Source organism: Lagenorhynchus albirostris, chromosome 11 (genome assembly GCF_949774975.1).
Source record: "Lagenorhynchus albirostris chromosome 11, mLagAlb1.1, whole genome shotgun sequence".
Classification (NCBI taxonomy): domain Eukaryota; kingdom Metazoa; phylum Chordata; class Mammalia; order Artiodactyla; family Delphinidae; genus Lagenorhynchus; species Lagenorhynchus albirostris.
Window position 1 is genome coordinate 59018049 of NC_083105.1, and position 18968 is coordinate 59037016.

General features: G+C 46.1%; 1 protein-coding gene across 2 annotated transcripts; it reads right to left on the reverse strand.

Annotated features, from left to right (window-relative positions):
• Window positions 1–158: 158 nt before the first annotated feature.
• RAB5B (RAB5B, member RAS oncogene family) lies at window positions 159–17725 on the reverse strand. Of its 2 annotated transcripts, none has more exons than XM_060165917.1 (5): window positions 17662–17725; window positions 5990–6252; window positions 4115–4266; window positions 3712–3834; window positions 159–2734 (listed from the first exon to the last, which is right to left on the reverse strand). In XM_060165917.1, exons 2-5 carry the CDS (start codon window positions 6150–6152, stop codon window positions 2585–2587), a joined length of 588 nt encoding a protein of 195 aa, XP_060021900.1. In that variant the 5' UTR covers window positions 6153–6252; window positions 17662–17725; the 3' UTR covers window positions 159–2584. The 2 variants fall into 2 exon arrangements, with proteins under 2 accessions (XP_060021900.1, XP_060021899.1); XM_060165916.1 differs by lacking the exon at window positions 17662–17725 and adding an exon at window positions 3054–3147 and having other exon boundaries at window positions 5990–6239.
• Between the last annotated feature and the right edge of the window lie 1243 nt (window positions 17726–18968).

Consider the following 18968-nt stretch of genomic DNA (forward strand, 5'->3'; position numbering starts at 1 on the left):
TATCTCACTATTCAAGAAAATATTAATGAGAATAAGGAGGTACCAGGATGCAAGGGAGGGTGTGTTTCTGATTCAATAAAACATTACTGGGTTGCCTTCCAAATTTCTAGTAACAGACAGAGAAGTAGCAAAAAAAAAAAAAAAGCAACACTCCAATACACTTTTTTTTTCTCCTTTTTTACTTACATTAAATACATTGGTAAATCAGCAGTCGCATTCTGTTACCACGATTGTTATGTTGGGAGAGGAAGAAAGGGGAAAAAAGGCAAATGCTTTCTTAGAAGCAAAAAAAAAAAATCAGAAGAAAAAAATGAAGAGCTGGGAAATAAAAACTAAGATTCCCTAAGCCCAACAGAGCTCAAAGGAAAGCAGAAGAGCTAATAGGAAGTAGAAGGAAGGCAGCAGATAGGCCCAGAAGCTAAGGCCAATCCTGTTCCTAAGGGGAGGGGAGACGAAGCCTGGAGAAATGGTTTCCCAGCCCCAAGGCAACGAAACATCTTCACTACTGCTCCATGGGGAAAACTACACAGAGAAAGAACTTCATTTCTAAGAAACTTAAGAGAGCCATCGTAGTTCTTCCACTTGTAAGGATGCACTGGCTGCTCTAGGGGGCTAGTGGGTGCTGGGGAAAGGAGGGGAAAATGTGTATGTGTTTCAGGGCCATGGGAACTAAGGCTGCCCCTGGTAAAGGAAGGGAATTTAGGTGTAAGTGGAAGAACCTAAGCTGGGTCCTTCAGAATCTCAGCTTCATGGATTTCTCAGCTTCTCTGGGACAGAAGGCAGTCTGCAAGCCAAAAGGGCAGAAAGGTTCCAATCCTAGGTCACTATGGCCTCTCCTCTCTTATTCCCCCCAATCTCCTCAAAACCCTGGGCTAGAACAAGAAGGATTTCGAGTTCTCTCTTGCCTTGATGGCTTCCCAAACACATCTTAAAGTACCTGATGAGGGATGTGAAGAGAGACTAGAGATTTAGAAAGGACCAACATCCTCTGGTGATGTGAGACAGCTGTGAGGGACCTTCAGTGCCAGTCGTTCCCTGTCCACAGGAACAGGTATTATATTAGGGGGCCACAAGTAGGCCTCTGTGGTACTACCCCCTCTAGTGGTACGTGGATTAAACCACTGGTTGCATGGGGGATGGGTTTGGGGGGTAAGCATGGAGGGACCAAACTGAAGATACTAACAAAGGAGAAAAGAAATAGGGCCTGATGGGAGGTGGGGAACAGAACAGACTGTACAGTGGGAATAAAGATCATACCTATTTACAGGGAAGTAGAAAAGACATGGTAATGGGTGGATCAAATTGAATGGGAACCCTGGGAAAGGACAGAAAACTCCTCCCTCTTGCTGACTCCTCTTCACTCCCCTACAACGGCCTATGCTATCCTGAGACTGCTCTCCAGTTGCTCAGTTAATTCCTCAGGAAAGGTAAACCTATACCCAAGAGTTAGGCTGGCAAGAATACAGGTGAAGTAAGAATCAGAGTTGGAGGAAGCTAGCAGTGGAGACTGGGCTTGAGTAGCTGCCACCAGTACTGTTCTCTACAGCCCCTCCCCTAACCTCATATACACCTCGGATTCCACTTAATTAAAAAGTTAAGAGGGCAGGTAAATCAATCAAAACCCCCATAAAACAAGTATCACAACTGAACTACCATCAATTAAAGTGCAAACTGCAGGGGGATATCGTGGCTGGGGCTGAGGCCATCTGAAGGCCAGAGAGAAAAAAATGCATATGTGTAAGTCAGAGGATGGGTGTCAGAAACTGGTCCCTCCTCCATTTGATCACAGCAGAGCCAAAGATGCAGGCAACCAGTGAAGATTCTTTGGAGGACTCTGGGGTCCAGAATCTCCCCCACTATGGGGAAGAAGCTACCTAAGAGGCTGGGTGAGGGGAAAGTAAGCCTTAGAAGAGTTCCTGAGCCACAGATGACACTGCATCTCCACCTCTTCCACCTCTGCCCAGTTAGCTAACAAGACTCCAACCTGGTGCCTGAGAGCTTGCCTTCACATTCTCACCTCTACCTAGAAACACCCTCCACAAGGCCAACTCAGTGTTTTCAAATATGAGAAACTCCAACCAAATAAAAACAAAAAGGAAATGTTTCCTTACTCCCCCTTGCTCTGAGCCTTACTTTCCCCCAGGGTCCTTAATGTGACTGAACTGGAAACCTCCTTCCTCACTTCCTGGGTTCACTACCTTCTCCATCCTAGGGAGAGGAAGAAAAGGGAATCAAGAAGAGAGACTGACCAAAAGCAGAAGGGGAAGGGGCAGGAGACAAAAAAAGAGTTTTCTGAAAAAATGGGGAGGAGGAGGAAAGATAATTAGGTCACTGTCTTGCACCTATAATACAAAGTGAAGAAAGTTTGTTTTGGAAGGTAAGTCCTGGGGGATCTGACCCCCAAGCCCCAGAGCAGGGGTAGGAGGCCAGTGGCAACAGCTGCCTGGTGTTGTTGCTGAAGCGTTAAAAAGTGCCATGACGGAGCTGTCAAGAGGCAGCCCTTGGGAGCCAGGGCCCAGTGTGCTGTTACCGTAGGGGCTGTGTGCTGAGCGGTGGGGATGGAGGTTATTTCTGAGCTCTCGTGCTAGCTCCATACTTGTTTGCCGCTAGCCACCCCATCAGTTGCTACAACACTGGCTCTTGTTCTGCTGGGACTGCTCATGGAGATCCACACCCCGGCTTCGGCCTGCTGCACCGCCCAGATTCTGGGGTTCACTCTTTGGCAACTTCTTAGCTAGAGATAAAAACAGAAGGGAACAAAGTATGGTAGATTTTACTCATCCCCCCAGAAAAAGACTATTGGGGGAAAGTGGAAATGCGAGAAACTAAAAGAATGCTCCGAAGAGGGGAGGGTTCATTGTAAACTACATTGAAGATGAGGGGGCTCAAACTGCAGCCAAAGGATGGAGGTCACAATGGAAAGTTAAGGTATTTCCACACCTGAAGTTTTCATAAGAGGAGACGCTCCCATTTATCCTTATGACTTGGGTTAGTCATCTTGCCTAGAGGCAAGGGAAAACACACAGGAAGACCTTAGGCTGCTCTGACCTTACCTATTGCCAGGAAGAGATCGTTCACGTTCATAGCTGTCTTGGCTGAAGTCTCCATAAACAATAAGCTGTTGTCATCTGCATACGCCTGGGCCTCCTGCAAGGGGTGGGGTGTACTGGTACTCAGACTGTAGGGCAGGAACAAGTACTGCCTTTCCACTCCCACGTAGCACCAGAGCTAGACAATATCCTAGGTTCCCTCCCCTTAACTGCCCCTCTGAGCCAGCGGGCCCTGGACCCATATTTTGGAGATGACTCCCTCAAGGGATAACCCATGGTCTAAAGCACTTAATCCAACAAATAGATGTCAGGAATCTTAATTACTGGGGAGGAGGTAAGTTGGTTGGGGGCTTTTGGGTTCTGACACTTGAGTATCCCTTACCTCAAATTCAACTGCTCCCTCCTTCCTCTTTTCATACTGGTACCCCCACAGCTGGTACTGGTACTTCCCTACCCCTCTGCTCTGGAATTTTCTTCTGACTCCTCTAAAATCTCCTGGCTGGCATTAGGGTCACAGTGTTGCTGTATTTAACTTGGTGCAGAACTGGGGAATGAGATGATGAATGTCCTGAGATGAGATTTTCAGAAAGGGCAGGTTTGGTAAAAAGAGGTCCCAAGCACAGAGGGAGTGTGTCAGAGAGGGACTCTGTGGCCACCTTACTTCGTACTCCACCATGCGCTTGTTGGCCAGGTCAGCTTTGTTCCCCGCCAGGGCAATAACGATGCTAGGACTGGCCTGTCGCTGTAGTTCCTTTACCCATGTCTTTGCTCGGGCGAAGGTTTCCTAGGAAAACACAAGGATGAGAATGAGTAGGCTGGCTCATTCAGCCTACTGACTGCCAATCCAGGCCCATCAACTTCAAAGCCCAGTCTCAAAACTCACCTCTTCTAAGCAGCCTTCACTCATTGAAACCACCTGTCTCTGGTAATTCATTACCTGTCTTCTCAGCACTTGGAAGCATAATCTGTATTCTTATTTTGCTATTTCAAGAACAAGTTTTCTCTCCCCCACCTATTTTAATTCCTATAAATAAAAGCAAGGACAATCTTCTCGGCCCACTTACCTGATTAGTAATGTCATAAACCACAATTGCAGCTTGGGCACCTCTGTAGTACATGGGGGCCAAGCTATGGTATCGCTCCTGCCCAGCTGTGTCCCAGATCTCAAACTTGACTGTTGTGTCATCTAAACAAACCGACTGGGTGAGGAAGGCCGCTACGAATAAGAGAACAGAGAAGTTGTTGTAAGTGGGAGGATGCATGGGAACATCCCACCCTCCTTCAAAATATCTCTACTTTGGGTCTAAGACAGGTCACCACCCAGGCCATTCAGCTACAGGAAAGGTTTAGCATTCTCCTCCTTACACACAAGAAAGGTTTAGCATTTTCCTTCAGATCTTGGAACCAGAATTAAGCCTGCTCTTGGCTAAGTCCTCCCTGCCAGAAGTTTCTCTAGCTAAGGAATGGGGGAACATCATAAACTCTGAGGGACAGAAAGAACTGGCACTTATACCAGAGTCATCCCTCTTCTAACCAAAATAGAGGAGTAAGAGATAATGACGGAGATAATAAGCTTCAGATAAAAGTCATATCAAGAACTGATTAGAGGGCTTCCCTGGTGGCGCAGTGGTTGAGGGTCCGCCTGCCGATGCAGGGGACACGGGTTCGTGCCCCAGTCTGGGAAGACCCCATATGCCGCGGAGCGGCTGGGCCCGTGAGCCATGGCCGCTGAGCCTGCGCGTCCAGAGCCTGTGCTCTGCAACGGAAGAGGCCACAACAGTGAGAGGCCCGCGTACCGAAGAAAAAAAAAAGAATTGATTAGACAGGGACTTCCCTGGTGGCACAGTGGTTAAGAATCCGCCTGCCAATGCAGGGGACACGGGTTCAAGCCCTGGTCCGGGAAGATCTCACATGCCGCGGAGCAACTAAGCCCGTGTGCCACAACTACTGAGCCCACACTTTAGAGCCTGTGAGCCACAACTGAGCCTGCCTGCCACAACTACGCGCCTAGAGCCCGTGCTCTGCAACAAGCAAAGCCACTGCAATGAGAAGCCCGCGCACCACAACAAAGAGTAGCCCCCGCTCGCCGCAACTAGAGAAAGCCTGCACGCAGGAACGAAGACCCAACACAGCCAAAAATAAATAAATAAAATAATTAAAAAAAAAACTGATTAGACGATTTTAAAGCCTGTTGTGAGGTCCCACCATTATCAGTATTATTTGGCTGTTACTTTTTCATATTACCTCTGCTGGTCAAAGAACACATTTCCAAGGTGACTTGGAAATAAGTCACCCCCCCAATAAAAGTGGGGAAGGAGTTAACATGGGAGTTCTCATAAAAGACCCTTTATTGAATTACCACCCTATTTTGGGGTAGTGGCAAAGAGAAGGTAGCAAAGGTGGGAAAAGCAGATTCCTTTACGGTTTTGTATTTAGTTCTAACCTCTATTTTACCAGATATGTGCATCAGGATCAGCTAAGGAGCTTTTCCAAACATACATGTCTACACTGCCACCAACCTCACTCTACCTCCAATACTAATCAGTAGATCTAGGGTAGGGCCCAAGCATGCATAGGATGAAAATGCTCCCTAGGTGATTCTGATGTACATCTCTGATTATGAGCCACTGCCCCAAACCAACCCTGCTCAAGATGACACTCAACTGAACTTCACTGGCATTAAGATGAGAGTGGGAGGAAGAAAACAGATAAAAGAATTAGTGGTTTTCTTGGTGCTCAAAGGCCAAACTTTCTAACTTTCTTCTAGGAAGTAAGAGGATGAACATGGACTTGCTTTTGGGCATTATGGCAATTTTTTTTGTTTCTTAAAGGATTTCCACTCCAGGGAGCTAAGAGGGCCAGCTCCACAAACAGATCCCTAGATCTCCCTTCAAAAGCCCTTCTAAGCATTGAAACTCTTCTCTCCCTGAAGTACTCACCTCCAATGGTGCTCTCCTGGTACTCGTGGAACTGCCCTTTGACAAAACGTAATACCAGGCTAGACTTCCCCACTGCAGATTCACCCAGCAGGACCAATTTGAATTGGCATATTTTGCTGGCCTGGGGCTGCCCATTGGGCCTGGCTGTGCTTCTGCTAGTCATGGCTAGATTATCAGAATGGGAAAGGGTAAAGGGAGGGGGATGCCACAGAGCGGCAGAGGGGGGAGGGGGGAGGGGAGGGGACTTCCAGGCTTCAACAGTCCTGCAAGAAAAAAAGGAGGTAAAATTAAACACAGGGCCATTACAGCTGCAATCACTTTTTAGAAAAAGGACAGAATCTCTTCATTTCTTTGCTCCTATGAGGACTTAACTCTTACAATCACCCACCATTAAAAGGTTACACCACTGAGAGGGTCCCAGGCACCTGACACTCACTGGTAAGACTGGGGAACAGTAAAATAAGAATTGCATCTAAAGTAGAGTGTGCTGAAATGGAGAGACTGAAAACCATGTGAGAGTAGTTTTTAATCTCCCAATCATTCCCCACCAGGTCTTCAAAGAACAGCATATTGATCAACTTTTAGTTGGCTTGAAGAGCACCAGATCCACCCAAAAGTATCCTAGATCCCTCCTATCTCCTTGGTGTCCTGGTGCTGTCCTTTTTTTATCCCCTCTTTTTTCTAGCTTTCAAAATGAGAAATTCACTCTAGGGGTATGGGATAAGAGTCACCCATCCTAAGAGTAGAGGGATAGCTTCTGGTTCTATATCCTTCTTACACGACCATTTCTGAAAATTGACATTTCTGAAAATATAACCAGGGTCCAATGATCAGAAAATCCATCCTTTCTCATTTCTGATCAAAGGTAATAGAGAGGGCTTCCCTGGTGGCGCAGTGGTTGAGAGTCTGCCTGCTGATGCAGGGGATGCGGGTTCGTGCCCTGGTCCAGGAAGATCCCACATGCCGCGGAGCGGCTAGGCCCGTAAGCCATGGCCGCTGAGCCTGTGCGTCCGGAGCCTGTGCTCCGCAACGGGAGTGGCCACAAGAGTGAGAGGCCCGCGTACCGCAAAAAAAAAAAAAAAAAAGGTAATAGAGAAACAGACCACATTGAGTATTAATTCTTTCACTTTTCTTCTGCCACCTCTCCAAGTCTGAAAATCTATCAAGTCTGAGTCAGTAGGTCTGACTTACTCTCAACTTGCAGCTGTCTTCCTGGTGCCTAGGGATTAGACTACCCTCCACACTGAAAGGGCCTAACAGCTGTAGCCCTCCAAGTTAGAGGCAGAGAAAGAAGGTGTACCTTCTAAACACATGCGGGAATCTCCGGTAGATGGTATAGGGGATAAGTCTTCAAGCAATAAATACTTGATGAAAGAATAAAACTGAACCACCTTCTCTACCTTCCAAGCGGCTAGGAAAGCTGGTGGTGGAGGAGGAGACAGAGAGAGAGAGAAAGTTGGGACTTTGAGTGTCCAATCATCCAAACCTGAATATATTTCATCATCCTGACTCTGGCGGGAAAGGAACTGTGAGATTCAAAGAAGTGTTAGCATGATCACAGCATGTAAACCTATCCCCAAAACCTAAGCGTTGCTTGGATTATACTTTGCTTGTTCAAATTAATCTTTCCCTTCTCCAAGGTTGATTCTAGTGACTCCATAAACATCATACTCTGTGACATATATGGGGAAACATTATTTTTTCACTATAGCAAATTGCTTAGTGATCAAATCAGGGCTAAAAATATCTGCAATCCTAGTAAAGACAGAAAAACCATACAGGAGGAGGTGTAGAGGAACAAAGGCTGTGGAGTCCAATTCACTGGATTTATTTTATAGTTCTGATTACTAGCTTTAAATCTTTGGACAATTTACTAAATCTACCTGTGCATTTGTTTCCTCATCTGTAAAATGGGATAATAGCCTATGAGTACCTAATTCATAAGGTTGTTGTGAGGATTAAATGAGATAATACAGACAAAGAACTCAAATATTTGACAAAAAGTGCTATATCAATGAATATAAAGGTACTAATCATTACTAATATGATATCAAGAAAATTTCTCTGATGAGCCTTACCTTCCACCTTTTTTTAAAAAATTTATTTATTTAATTTATGTATTATTCTTGGCTGTGTTGGACCCTCAGTGCTGTGTGCGGGCCTTCTCTAGTTGCAGCAAGCGGGGCTTCTCTTGTTGTGGAGCACGGGGTCCAGGTGTGCAGGCTTCAGTAGTTGTGGCACGCGTGCTCAGCAGTTGTGGTGCACAGGCTTAGCTGCTGCGAGGCATGTGGGATCTTCCCGGACCAGGGCTCGAACCCGTGTCCCCTGCATTGGCAGGCGGATTCCCAACCACTGTGCCACCAGGGAAGCCCTCATCTTTATAAAATGGAAAAAATACCTACCTCATAGAGTAGCCCTGAGGATTAAGTGACACATTTGTGTAACACAGTATTAACGAATAGTAAGACAGGTATTGTTGGGCTTCCCTGGTGGCACAGTGGTTGAGAATCTGCCTGCCAATGCAGTGGACACAGGTTCGAGCCCTGGTCTGGGAAGATCCCACATGCCACGGAGCAGCTAGGCCCGTGAGCCACAACTACTGAGCCTGTGCGTCTGGAGCCTGTGCTCCCAACAAGAGAGGCCGCAATAGTGAGAGGCCCACGCACCGCGATGAAGAGTGGCCCCCGCTTGCCGCAACTAGAGAAAGCCCTTGCACAGAAACGAAGACCCAACACAGCCAAAAATAAATAAATAAATAAATTTTAAAAAAGAAAATAAAAAATGAAAAAAAGAAACTGCCAAAGTGTTTAAAAAACAAAAAGACAGCTATTGTTATTTAATGACCCTGATTCACAGAAAAGATCAATTTAATATATTAAAGGATATCTCAATATTAGTTGTTATCAATATATGCCTAAAGAGCAGCCATGATATGAAAGAGGTAGAGAAAAAAACAGGAAAAAAAAAGTGTAAAGAGGAAGTTAACAGAGAAATGAGATTGAAATGAGAACACAGACAAATCCCAAAGTAGACCAGATTAAGACAGAGGACTGTAAGAAATTACTCTGACCCTACTGGGTATTTTGTAGTCCCCTAGGCCAAGGAGTCCCAAGAATCCAGATATACATGTGCCACTTTGTGATGAAGTTTTCACTGGTCTGTGATGAAATGATTAAATAAAAATGATATATTGGGGACCTCCCTGGTGGTCCAGTGGCTAAGACTCCGAGCTCCCAATGCAGGGGGGCCGGGTTTGATCCCCGACCAGGGAACTAGATCCCGTGTGCCACAACTAAGACCTGATGCAGCCAAATAAATAAATAAATACGTTGGGCTTCCCTGGTGGCGCAGTGGTTGAGAGTCCACCTGCCGATGCAGGGGACATGGGTTCGTGCCCCGGTCTGGGAGGATCCTACATGCCGCAGAGCGGCTGGTCCCGTGGGCCATGGCTGCTGAGCCCGTGCATCTGGAGCCTGTGCTCCACAACGGGAGAGGCCACAACAGTGAGAAGCCCGCGTACCGCAAAAAAAAAAAAAAAAAAAAAAAAAGATATAGCAAGTTCTTCATAAAGCTAAATTTATTCATTTTAGGAGTTTCCTTTATAACAAGATTTCTAACTTACATTTTTTGTATCAGTTTTCCCTCAAAGGTAAATATGTATTTTTTGCATGGATAAACCTCTAAGACCTATTGTTAAAAGTTAAAAAAAAAAGTTGGAGAACAAAACATGTGGTTGATCCTGTTTCTATAAAACAAAGCAACATTCTGCAGAGAAAAAGGTACGGAAAGATACACACTGATCTGTTAACACCGGTTATCTCCCTCTAAGGAGAGTGGGATTGAGGAAAACGGTATGTGAAGGACTCAGGTGTTTTCATTCCACATAATTCTTTCTTTTTTTAACAGGAAATATATATTTTTAAAGTTTCCTACATAACTTTTAAAAAAATTGCTTTTTTAAAAAAAATTACAAATAATGGTGTTGACAGGCAGTAGTAAGCTTTCCAAATATACTTATGTGGAAAAATAGAAACCCCCAAATTTAAATTAATTGGTCCATTAAATCCAAAATTCTGGGAACCAGTACTGCAAAAATCAGTATTAATTAGCTTCTTAACCACTAGTCACAGTTCTTTAGCTCTTTTCATCCTCAAACCTTTAGAGCAGTGTTTCTCAAACTGTGGGCTGTAAGCCAATAGTGACCTTGAAATCACTTGCTGGATCATGATCAGTATATTGAAAAAAAGAAAAAATAAATAGAAAAAAATCAAGTGGATTGCAAATAATAAGCATGAGAATAATTTTGTGAAAATGTTTCACTTGTGGGTGTATGTACATACACTGAATTATGATGTAAAAAAAAATTTTTTTTTTAATGAGCCACTAACAAAAAAAGTTTAAAAAACACTGCTTTGGAGAGGCCTGAAACTGAAAGATGGGTTAGCAGGAAGTCTAGTCTCTGGCCAGCCTAAAAAAGCACTTCCAGGTGAAATTAAGATGAGGGTTTAATATAGCTCTCCAGGGGTCAGAGGTTCTCCAACCTGCTACTAAAGTTATAGAGCAATTATGAAAATGGAAAGTTAAAGTCGACAGAGGCAGTCCTGCACAGTGGTAAGGGCTCTGGAATCAGGCAAGCCTGAGTTTTATTCTCTGCTTTGCCAATTAACCCACTGTGATTTAGGCCACTCACTCCCTTTGCCTTTCTAAGCTTCAGTTTCCTTACCTATGAGGATCCGGGGATGGGGTAGGGAGTATAATAGGTGAAAGTAGTAAAAGGCAGAATTTGAATTCAATTCCAAAGTTCTGGGTACATTTAAGAAATGTGTTTCTCTTAGGGTTTCTCAGCATCTGCAAGAATTATTTTTAAAAACACATCTATGGGGCTTCCCTGATGGCGCAGTGGTTGAGAGTCCGCCCGCTGATGCAGGGGACACGGGTTCGTGCCCCGGTCCGGGAAGATCCCACATGCCGCGGAGCGGCTGGGCCCATGAGCCATGGCCGCTGAGCCTGCGCGTCCGGAGCCTGTGCTCCGCAACGGGAGAGGCCGCAACAGTGAGAGGCCTGCGTACTGCAAAAAACAAACAAATAAAAAAGACAAAAAAAAACATTTACGTAGTACTTCATATACATTGTTTCATAGGAAAAGAGGATAGGCCATCATAACTCTACACTTTACAACAGAAAACAGATTACACAATAAGAAAAAAACCTCTACAGATCATAAGCTGATCAAGTTTCCTTTAGGTTGACACACATACACTATACTCTTAAAAAACAACAGAAAAAAAGTTACTAGATTCTTCAACTTACTCCCTCACATTTCAAAGCATGTGATCCAAAGAGCAGAACACTAAGTTAGAGTGGACTGAATTCTCATCGGCAGACACGTCTCTCTAGGCCTGGGAAAACAGTAGGGAGTTGGAGAAGTGTGAAGATAGGAAACAGTTGGGAATTCCCTGACGGTCCAGTGGTTAGGACTCTGTGCTTCCACTGCCGCAGCCCGGGTTCAACCTGCAAGCTGTGCAGCACGGCCAGAAAAAAAAAAAAAAAAAAGAGGAAACAGTCACAGACACACGGATTGGTCACTAACGCCCACAGATAAGTCAACCCAGAGCCAATCGGCAAACTCTATTGAACTGTCAGAGATTAGTAACTATGGGGTTAGAAAAAACTATCTCCCATTCCAATGTTTCAGCTCAAGAATATGTCCTACCCTCTCTGTTCACAGTAATTGATGGGCTGCCCATCTCTGTGCCTTGATCTTTAATCCCAACATGTTAATAAGGGATGTTTCTTACGCAATAGCTAGACTCTCAAAAGATCAGGGGTACAGAAATGGAATAATACATATAAGATTCAATTGATTTCTCCCCTATTCTAGCAGTGATTTTTTTGCTAACAGTTGACAGTGGGCAAATGATCCATCCAAAGGCAAAAAACAAATCACAGCCAACCAGTCAAGTGGTGCGATGATTATTACCTTCAAACCTGAGGCAAAAAAAGAGAGGTTTTTCTTCCCTTCAACACTTTCAGTTCAGATGAGAAGAAATGACAACTTCCCTCAGAAGTGCAGCCCCACAAGAATGGCTTATCAAATGACCAATAACTGGGCTTCCCTGGTGGTGCAGTGGTTAAGAATCCGCCTGCCAATGCAGGGGACACGGGTTCAAGCCCTGGCCGGGGAAGATCCCACATGCCGCGGAGCAACTAAGCCCGTGAGCCACAACTACTGAGCCTGTGCTCTGAGCCCACGTGCTGCAACTACCAAAGCCCATGAGCCTAGAGCCCGTGCTCCGCAACAAGAGAAGCCACTGCAATGAGAAGCCCACGAGCCACAACGAAGAGGAGCCCCCGCTCACCGCAACTACAGAAAGCCGGCGTGCAGCAACGAAGACTCAACGCAGCCAAAAATAAATAAATAAATTTATATTAAAAAAATGACCATTAAGGAGGATTAAGGCATGACGTCATCAGTCTATTGGGGAAGGGAGAGGTGGAGGATGAGGGGCAAGTTCTTTAGTGTGAGCAGCTCTCCCAGCAGCACAGGGAAATATGAATAGGAAAGGTTTCTTAGGGAGTTCCCTGGCAGCCCAGTGGTTAAGACTCTGAGCTTCCACTGCAGGGGGCACGGGTTCAATCACTGGTTGGGGAACTAAGATCCCGCAAGCTGTGACCAAGAAAAAGGAAAGGTTTCTTAGCCTGCCGAAACCTGAGGAATGGAGTCTGCCTAGGGCAAGACTCCATTCCTCAGATTCCTTCCCACTTGGTAGCTTTGGGTTCCTATGCCAACTACATATGAAGCCTCCAGAAGTCTGTCATCTACCAATAGAGACTGAGTTCAAGGCACAGAGCCACTGGAGTCTAGCCCCCTCCCAAATGTTAGCCCTGAAGTTCAGTTTGCCAGATAAGAGGCAGTTTAGAGGTCATCTAGTCCAGTCTATATTTTACAGAGAGGAAACTGAGGCAAATAAAATGAACCAGCTTGCCAGGTGTTATCACACAGCCAGTTTTCACACAACTGCTTAGTAGCAAGTCTCCTTCTAGCACATACTCTCAGCCAGGTACTCCTGCTCCTGTTATACCACTATACCTCTTCAGGAAGCAGGAGATGCTGAACTCTGAACTGAAATCCAAAGAAGGCACCAGGACAGGAACACGAGCTTAGATTGGATAGTTTCTGCTTCTATTCATTTTAGATAAGTACTTCCTTTGGGACTGAAAACAAGTTAGGAAGGCCCAGGCCTTTGCTGGGAACTGGAATCTACTCCCATATCCTTCTGACAGAAGGACTCACTCATGACTGTGCTTCTCTAAAAGGTCTTGACCAACTCCTGCCAGGACAGTTGAAACAGAAGCAATTCAATGGAAGGTGCTAGGAAAGCAATGGTAATTTCTGCAGAATTCAATGGGCTGTGGGATTAATGTGAGATTTACTGAGCTGGGAAGATAGAGCAGAAGCCAGTAAACACCTTCAACTCTCCAACTTTGTTTAGACCCCAAATTACCAAAACCTTAAACTGAATTCCACTACTTGGCTCATTGTGTTGATCCAATGTTAACCAATGAGTCACAGGCTTAAATGAGAGTCCTTCCACTTCACCCTCTCCCTTATATTTCCCCAAGAGGCAAAAAAAGCATACTTATCTCTTATCAGCATGGTACTGCAAACTCCCTATTATTGACCTATGAAAGACTGGAATGCCTTTCCCCACTTTGTCTGTCTAGCAAACACCTAATGTGTCTTTTAAAGCCAAGCTCAAATGTCACCTTCTCTGTGAAACTGCATAATTACTCTCTCACCCCAGCAGAATTCATCACTGCTTCCTCTAGGATCCCACAGTATTAAAACTGTATTCTTGGGAATTCCCTGGCTGTCCAGTGGTTAGGACTCAGTGCTTTCACTGCCAGGGCCCGGGTTCAATCCCTGGTTGGGGAACTAAGATCCCACAAGCCGTGTGGCATGGGCAAAAAACAAAACCAATCAAACAAAAACCCTGTATTCTTATCACAGCATTTATTACATTATTTGACTTAATTGTTTGTGTCTGTCTGCTCTGCTAAACTATGAACTTCTCAAAAAGTGTGACTATTTTTTATGTCATCTTGAATCTCCAGAACAGAGCACAATGCCTGGTCCCTAGTAGCTGTTCATTAATTAAGGCCAAAGTAATCCTGCTTCCTTCCTCCATCTACTCCTCCCCTTCTGTGCCATCTAAATAGATTCTTACTCAGTTCCATTTGGGAATGTTTTTAACAGGCCAGTTCTCCCTCTTGCCTCTTTGTGATCTCCCCTGGATGGAGGGGCCTCTTGGGACCCAGCCCACAAGGTACTGTTGCAACTCACATGGGCTAACTGCTTTTCCTGTCACCGGTTACTATACCTCAGATGGCCTAATCACACCAAATATGCAGCCCTCCCACCGTAACACTGAGGCAACTGTGGCTAAAAACAAAGTTTTCTGAATCTTCAGTTGATGTTAAATGTTCAAAAAACTTCGGATCATTATCTCTATTAATTCCTGAACTTCAGAAACACAAGTTTAAAAAAAAAAAATCATACTACCACTCTGACAAGGTACCTACTGCCCCTCAACAGAAACTACAACCTGGCCCAGAAATCTGCACACACTTTGCTCACCTGGGTGGCTCCTTATTCAGCTCAGTTACCATTGAGTCAGTGACTAAATCTTTCCTAAAACATTCTTGGGAAGTGGGAGTGTATTGTGTAGGGTTTCAAGGTATCCCTCCTCCAAGACGGCTGTTGTGTTTCCTTATTTTAAATTCAATGTCTCACACTTTGGTTACTTTCCAACCTGAAATGCCTTAGGATTAGGGAGCAGGCTATACACTTGCTTCTCCTACCCCATGTCTCCTCATAAGTCAAATTCGTATCAATGCGCACAAACAAGTAAACTATAAAAGAGCAATCCTTGCTCCTGGGCAAAGTAAGAGTTAGAAGGGATGAGGTATGACTTCAAGGGCAATGGGAAAGTCCTCTTCTCCAAATATATTTTTGTAACTCCAGATCTATGTTTGAAATTCTATATTGATGATTTCCACTCCTTAGCTCCCTCTTTAAGAAGCAAAAACTCTTGGAAGGATTAATACTTTAAGTGACTATTTGTTATTTACACCTTAATATGGAGCAATTCCAGATCAGTTTTTGAAAGAAGGCTTTGATTACGGGGAAGGTGGAAAAGACAAGAAGGGATGTATAGAAGAAAGGGACAGGATATCATCAGGATGTAGGAAATGGCAAAGCTTAGTGAGGATTTAAAAAACAAACACACACACACACATCTACACAACTTTCTCTAGGACTGGCTTTGCAGGAGAGAAAATAAAAGTTCCTGGGGGTACAATAATCAAGGTTTCTGAGGGCACTGTATAAAGGCTGGACACATCACAGGGCTTCTAAAGCCAGTAAAGACAAATTCAATTAATAAGGTGGTGAATAAAATGTCCCAGCTGTGCTGAGGTTTAGAGGAAAACCAGTTTCAAAGCCAGAGAAATCTGGAAGCTTCTCATATCATTATAGAAAGACAGACACAGGGGCCCCTTAGGAGAACCATCATCTTCTTCTGGGATAATGAAGGGACAGTCATATAACCTGAACATGCAGAGACCATGAACCAGAAGATAGAAGTCCCAAATTCCTCACATTAGCAGAGATGCCAATAATTCTCCCAAACAAAATCATTCACTTTAATGTTTCCTTCCTGCCCATAAAAGAGAAAGACGTTTTGGCCATCTATTTGGGCATTTCCTGGGATACCCAGTGCACAAGTGGGGTGTGTGCGTGTGTGTGCGCATGTGTGTGTAAGGATGTGAGTGATAACCCAGACTATAGCTCTCTGCTTGTCTGAATTTGATAAAAGCAAGACAAAATGAACTGGGAAAGGAGCATAATAAATAACAGAGTATGGTCCCAGAAGGGAAAACTGGAAAGAATGAGAAACCAGAGTTTGGTGGGAACATGAAAACAGAATTGCCTTTGGTGGCACATCCCCCAAAGTGAAGTAAGATTAGTCTCATCTACTGTCTCTTATCTCTGACCTTTCTGGATGAAATGAGTGAGGTATATGTGGGAGGATCTACACTTTTTACACTTCTATAAAACTTGAATATTTTAAAATACGTACTTATTACTTTTCTAATTAAGAAGAAATGTATTAAAAAAAAGAAGAAATGTATTTATAAAATACAGTGGTATAAAAGGGAAAAAGGAGGAAGTATAATAAGGGAAAATCCAATAAGCTCCAATCTATGGGGGGGAACTAAGGAGGTCAGTAGACCGTTAAAAATATCTGGGAGGAGGGGATCCCTATGTCTTAGAAATCCATCTTCCTTTTCTCTACTCACCTCCTTCCCCAAGTGCCTCTCTGTTTGACCCAACTTTTTAATAGCTCAGAAACCCGGGCTCCTGAAGAAGTAGACAAAGAACAGGGGTGATGCCAACCTTCCGGAATGGAATTTCTCACTCTTCCCCAAATCCCTTCCTCAGTGATATCACCTCATATTTCCAGGCTTGGTTCCACATAACCATTACCTGCCTGTGAAATACCCAAGCCTAAGTGCCACAAAAGTTTCACCAACTATGGTCAGGAGATCCCTGGATGGCTGGGGATCCCTAAGCCCAGTTCCAATGCAGAAAATGAGTCACTGATTGCCCACGTCTAGGTGAGAGATATGGTCTCCAGTACAGACCACATTATTAAGTAGGAAAGAAACGAACAAACATCCCCCAAATCTAACTTCTTAGCTTTTTCACAGGACATGAGAAACAGGAGGTTAGAAGAAACCCAGAGGCTGCAGCCTAAACCAGCTCGAGGCGAGGCCAAGGGAAAGTGCAGGGGCTGAGTCTGGAATAGCCAAGAGTCACAGAAAAAAAAGTTACTTTTGTCTTCATTGGCTACCCTGGGAGTACCAAAAAACTTCAAGTTGCCACATCTCCACACTAATGGGAACAAAAGCGTGATTACTCGCGAGCCCCAGAGCCTCCAGCCCACCCTTCAGCATTCCCAGAAGCTCCCATTACTGATGGGAGGCCCTGCTTCCACTGCCCCGGCTACCTGAGTCTTCTAGATTAGAAAAGCTTTCTTCGCTTGTCTCAGTTCTCCCGCACTGAACCCAAATCCCTCTCAGCTCAACTTTGGGGCACCCTAGTTATTTTTATAAGTCACTTTCCCTGAAAACAATGCCTCTTACCCAGCTAAGAGCCCTTCCCTGGCCCTTGCAATGAGATCTCTCGAGAGAGCCCCAGCCCCGGTTCCCCTCCGGGCCCGGGCGCCGAGTCTGACCCCTCCTTACCTCCGGGAGAATGGACTTACCTCACCCGCCGCCCAGTCCCTTTCCCCCAGTTCCTCCCTCTTCGGCGCCGCTCAATGAGGCCTGCCCCTGCCCGCACACGAGCCCCGGCCTCCCGCGCCGGCCCCCATCCCGGCCGCCAACACCACCCGGCCGCCTCCCCGACTCACCAACTTCGGGCTCCCAGCCCGCCCGGCCCCCTCCTCAGCGCCCCCATTAGGCCTGCAGGGGCCCGGCCCCCTTCTCCTTTCTCTGGTGGGCCACTCTAACCCCTCGCAGAGGCCCAGACCCGCCTCTGCCCTCAGGCCGCACTCCTCTCCGGGGCGCCTCCGCCCCTGCCCTTGCGGGCTCCATCAGCCCGGTACCTGGGGCTCCGTCTCCCCCGTCGGGCCCAAGCCTGTGTCGAACAGACAAACAGCTGCAGCTCAACCAAACCCTCCTGCCCCTCCTCCTCCTCCTCGCCCTGTGGCGGGGGCCCCAGCCAATTGCACGATTACCCGCCTACCATCAAGGGTGGGCTCTGTGCGTGCTAATCCGCCAATCCTCTGGAGAAAGGCAGTGCTGTCACCGAGGCGTAAGAGCAGAGGACTGGACAGGCGGTGCCCCAGACCAATACAGAGAGGGAAACTTTGAAGATGGACGAGGTGAGGAGCCACTAAAGAGAGAGCTCCCCGAGATAGGGGGCGGTACCCTGTTGACAGGCGTATACTCTAACCAGTAGACTCGCGACACCCTCATGACCCCGCCTTTTAACTCATAAACATCTAATCAGGTGAGCGATGGGGGCGGGTCAAAGTGAAACTTTAACCAGTACTGAGAAAATTCGGGACTTGAATGGCAGGCAAGGCGGGGTTGAAAGAGGCCTTAGGAAGGCCGCTACTGACCTTCGCCCCTCCCCTGGGATTTGGCGGGGCCTGCCTCTGGCGCCCCGCCTTCTATCACAAATTCGCGGGCGTGAAGGGAAATACCTCTCCTAGGGACCCGGAGCCTAGGAATTTAAGCGGCCCTCACGTCGGTGCTTCCTCCTTTTAGTGGGGCCCCAGAGCACAGGAATTTTGGGGATGGCCCGCGGCAGTCTGAGATGTTTTTTGGTGAGCTGAGACAATGGCACCTCCAAGAAGTGGTAGCTTGGGGAGGCTTTAGCCCCTTTATAATAATTTTTCATACAGATGATTGATGTATTCTAAATCGCATGTAAATGCGAATAAGTATTTTTAGAAAACTTTTCTGTTTGTGATATGGAACAAAAAGAAAACAAGACGAGGGCTTCCGTGGTGGCGCAGTGGTTGAGAGTCCGCCTGCCGATGCAGGGGACGCGGGTTCGTGCCCCGGCCCGGGAGGGTCCCGCGTGCCGCGGAGCGGCTGTGCCCGTGGGCCATGTCCGCTGGGCCTGCGCGTCCGGAGCCAGTGCTCCGCGACGGGAGAGGCCACAGCAGTGAGAGGCCCGCGTGCCGCAAAAAAAAAAAAACAAAATAAAAACGGTAAAAAGAAAACAAGACGAGCTTACTGGGGAATGCAGCGTCAATGCGAATTAACCTTGGAGCCCACTTCCAACCATACTGCTGTTCCTGAGCCCTAACATTGAAAATCTGGAACTGGAGCCTTGTGTGTATGTGTATGTGATATGTGTGTCTGGGGATGGGGTGGGGTGGGGGAGATGCTGGTTTAGGGG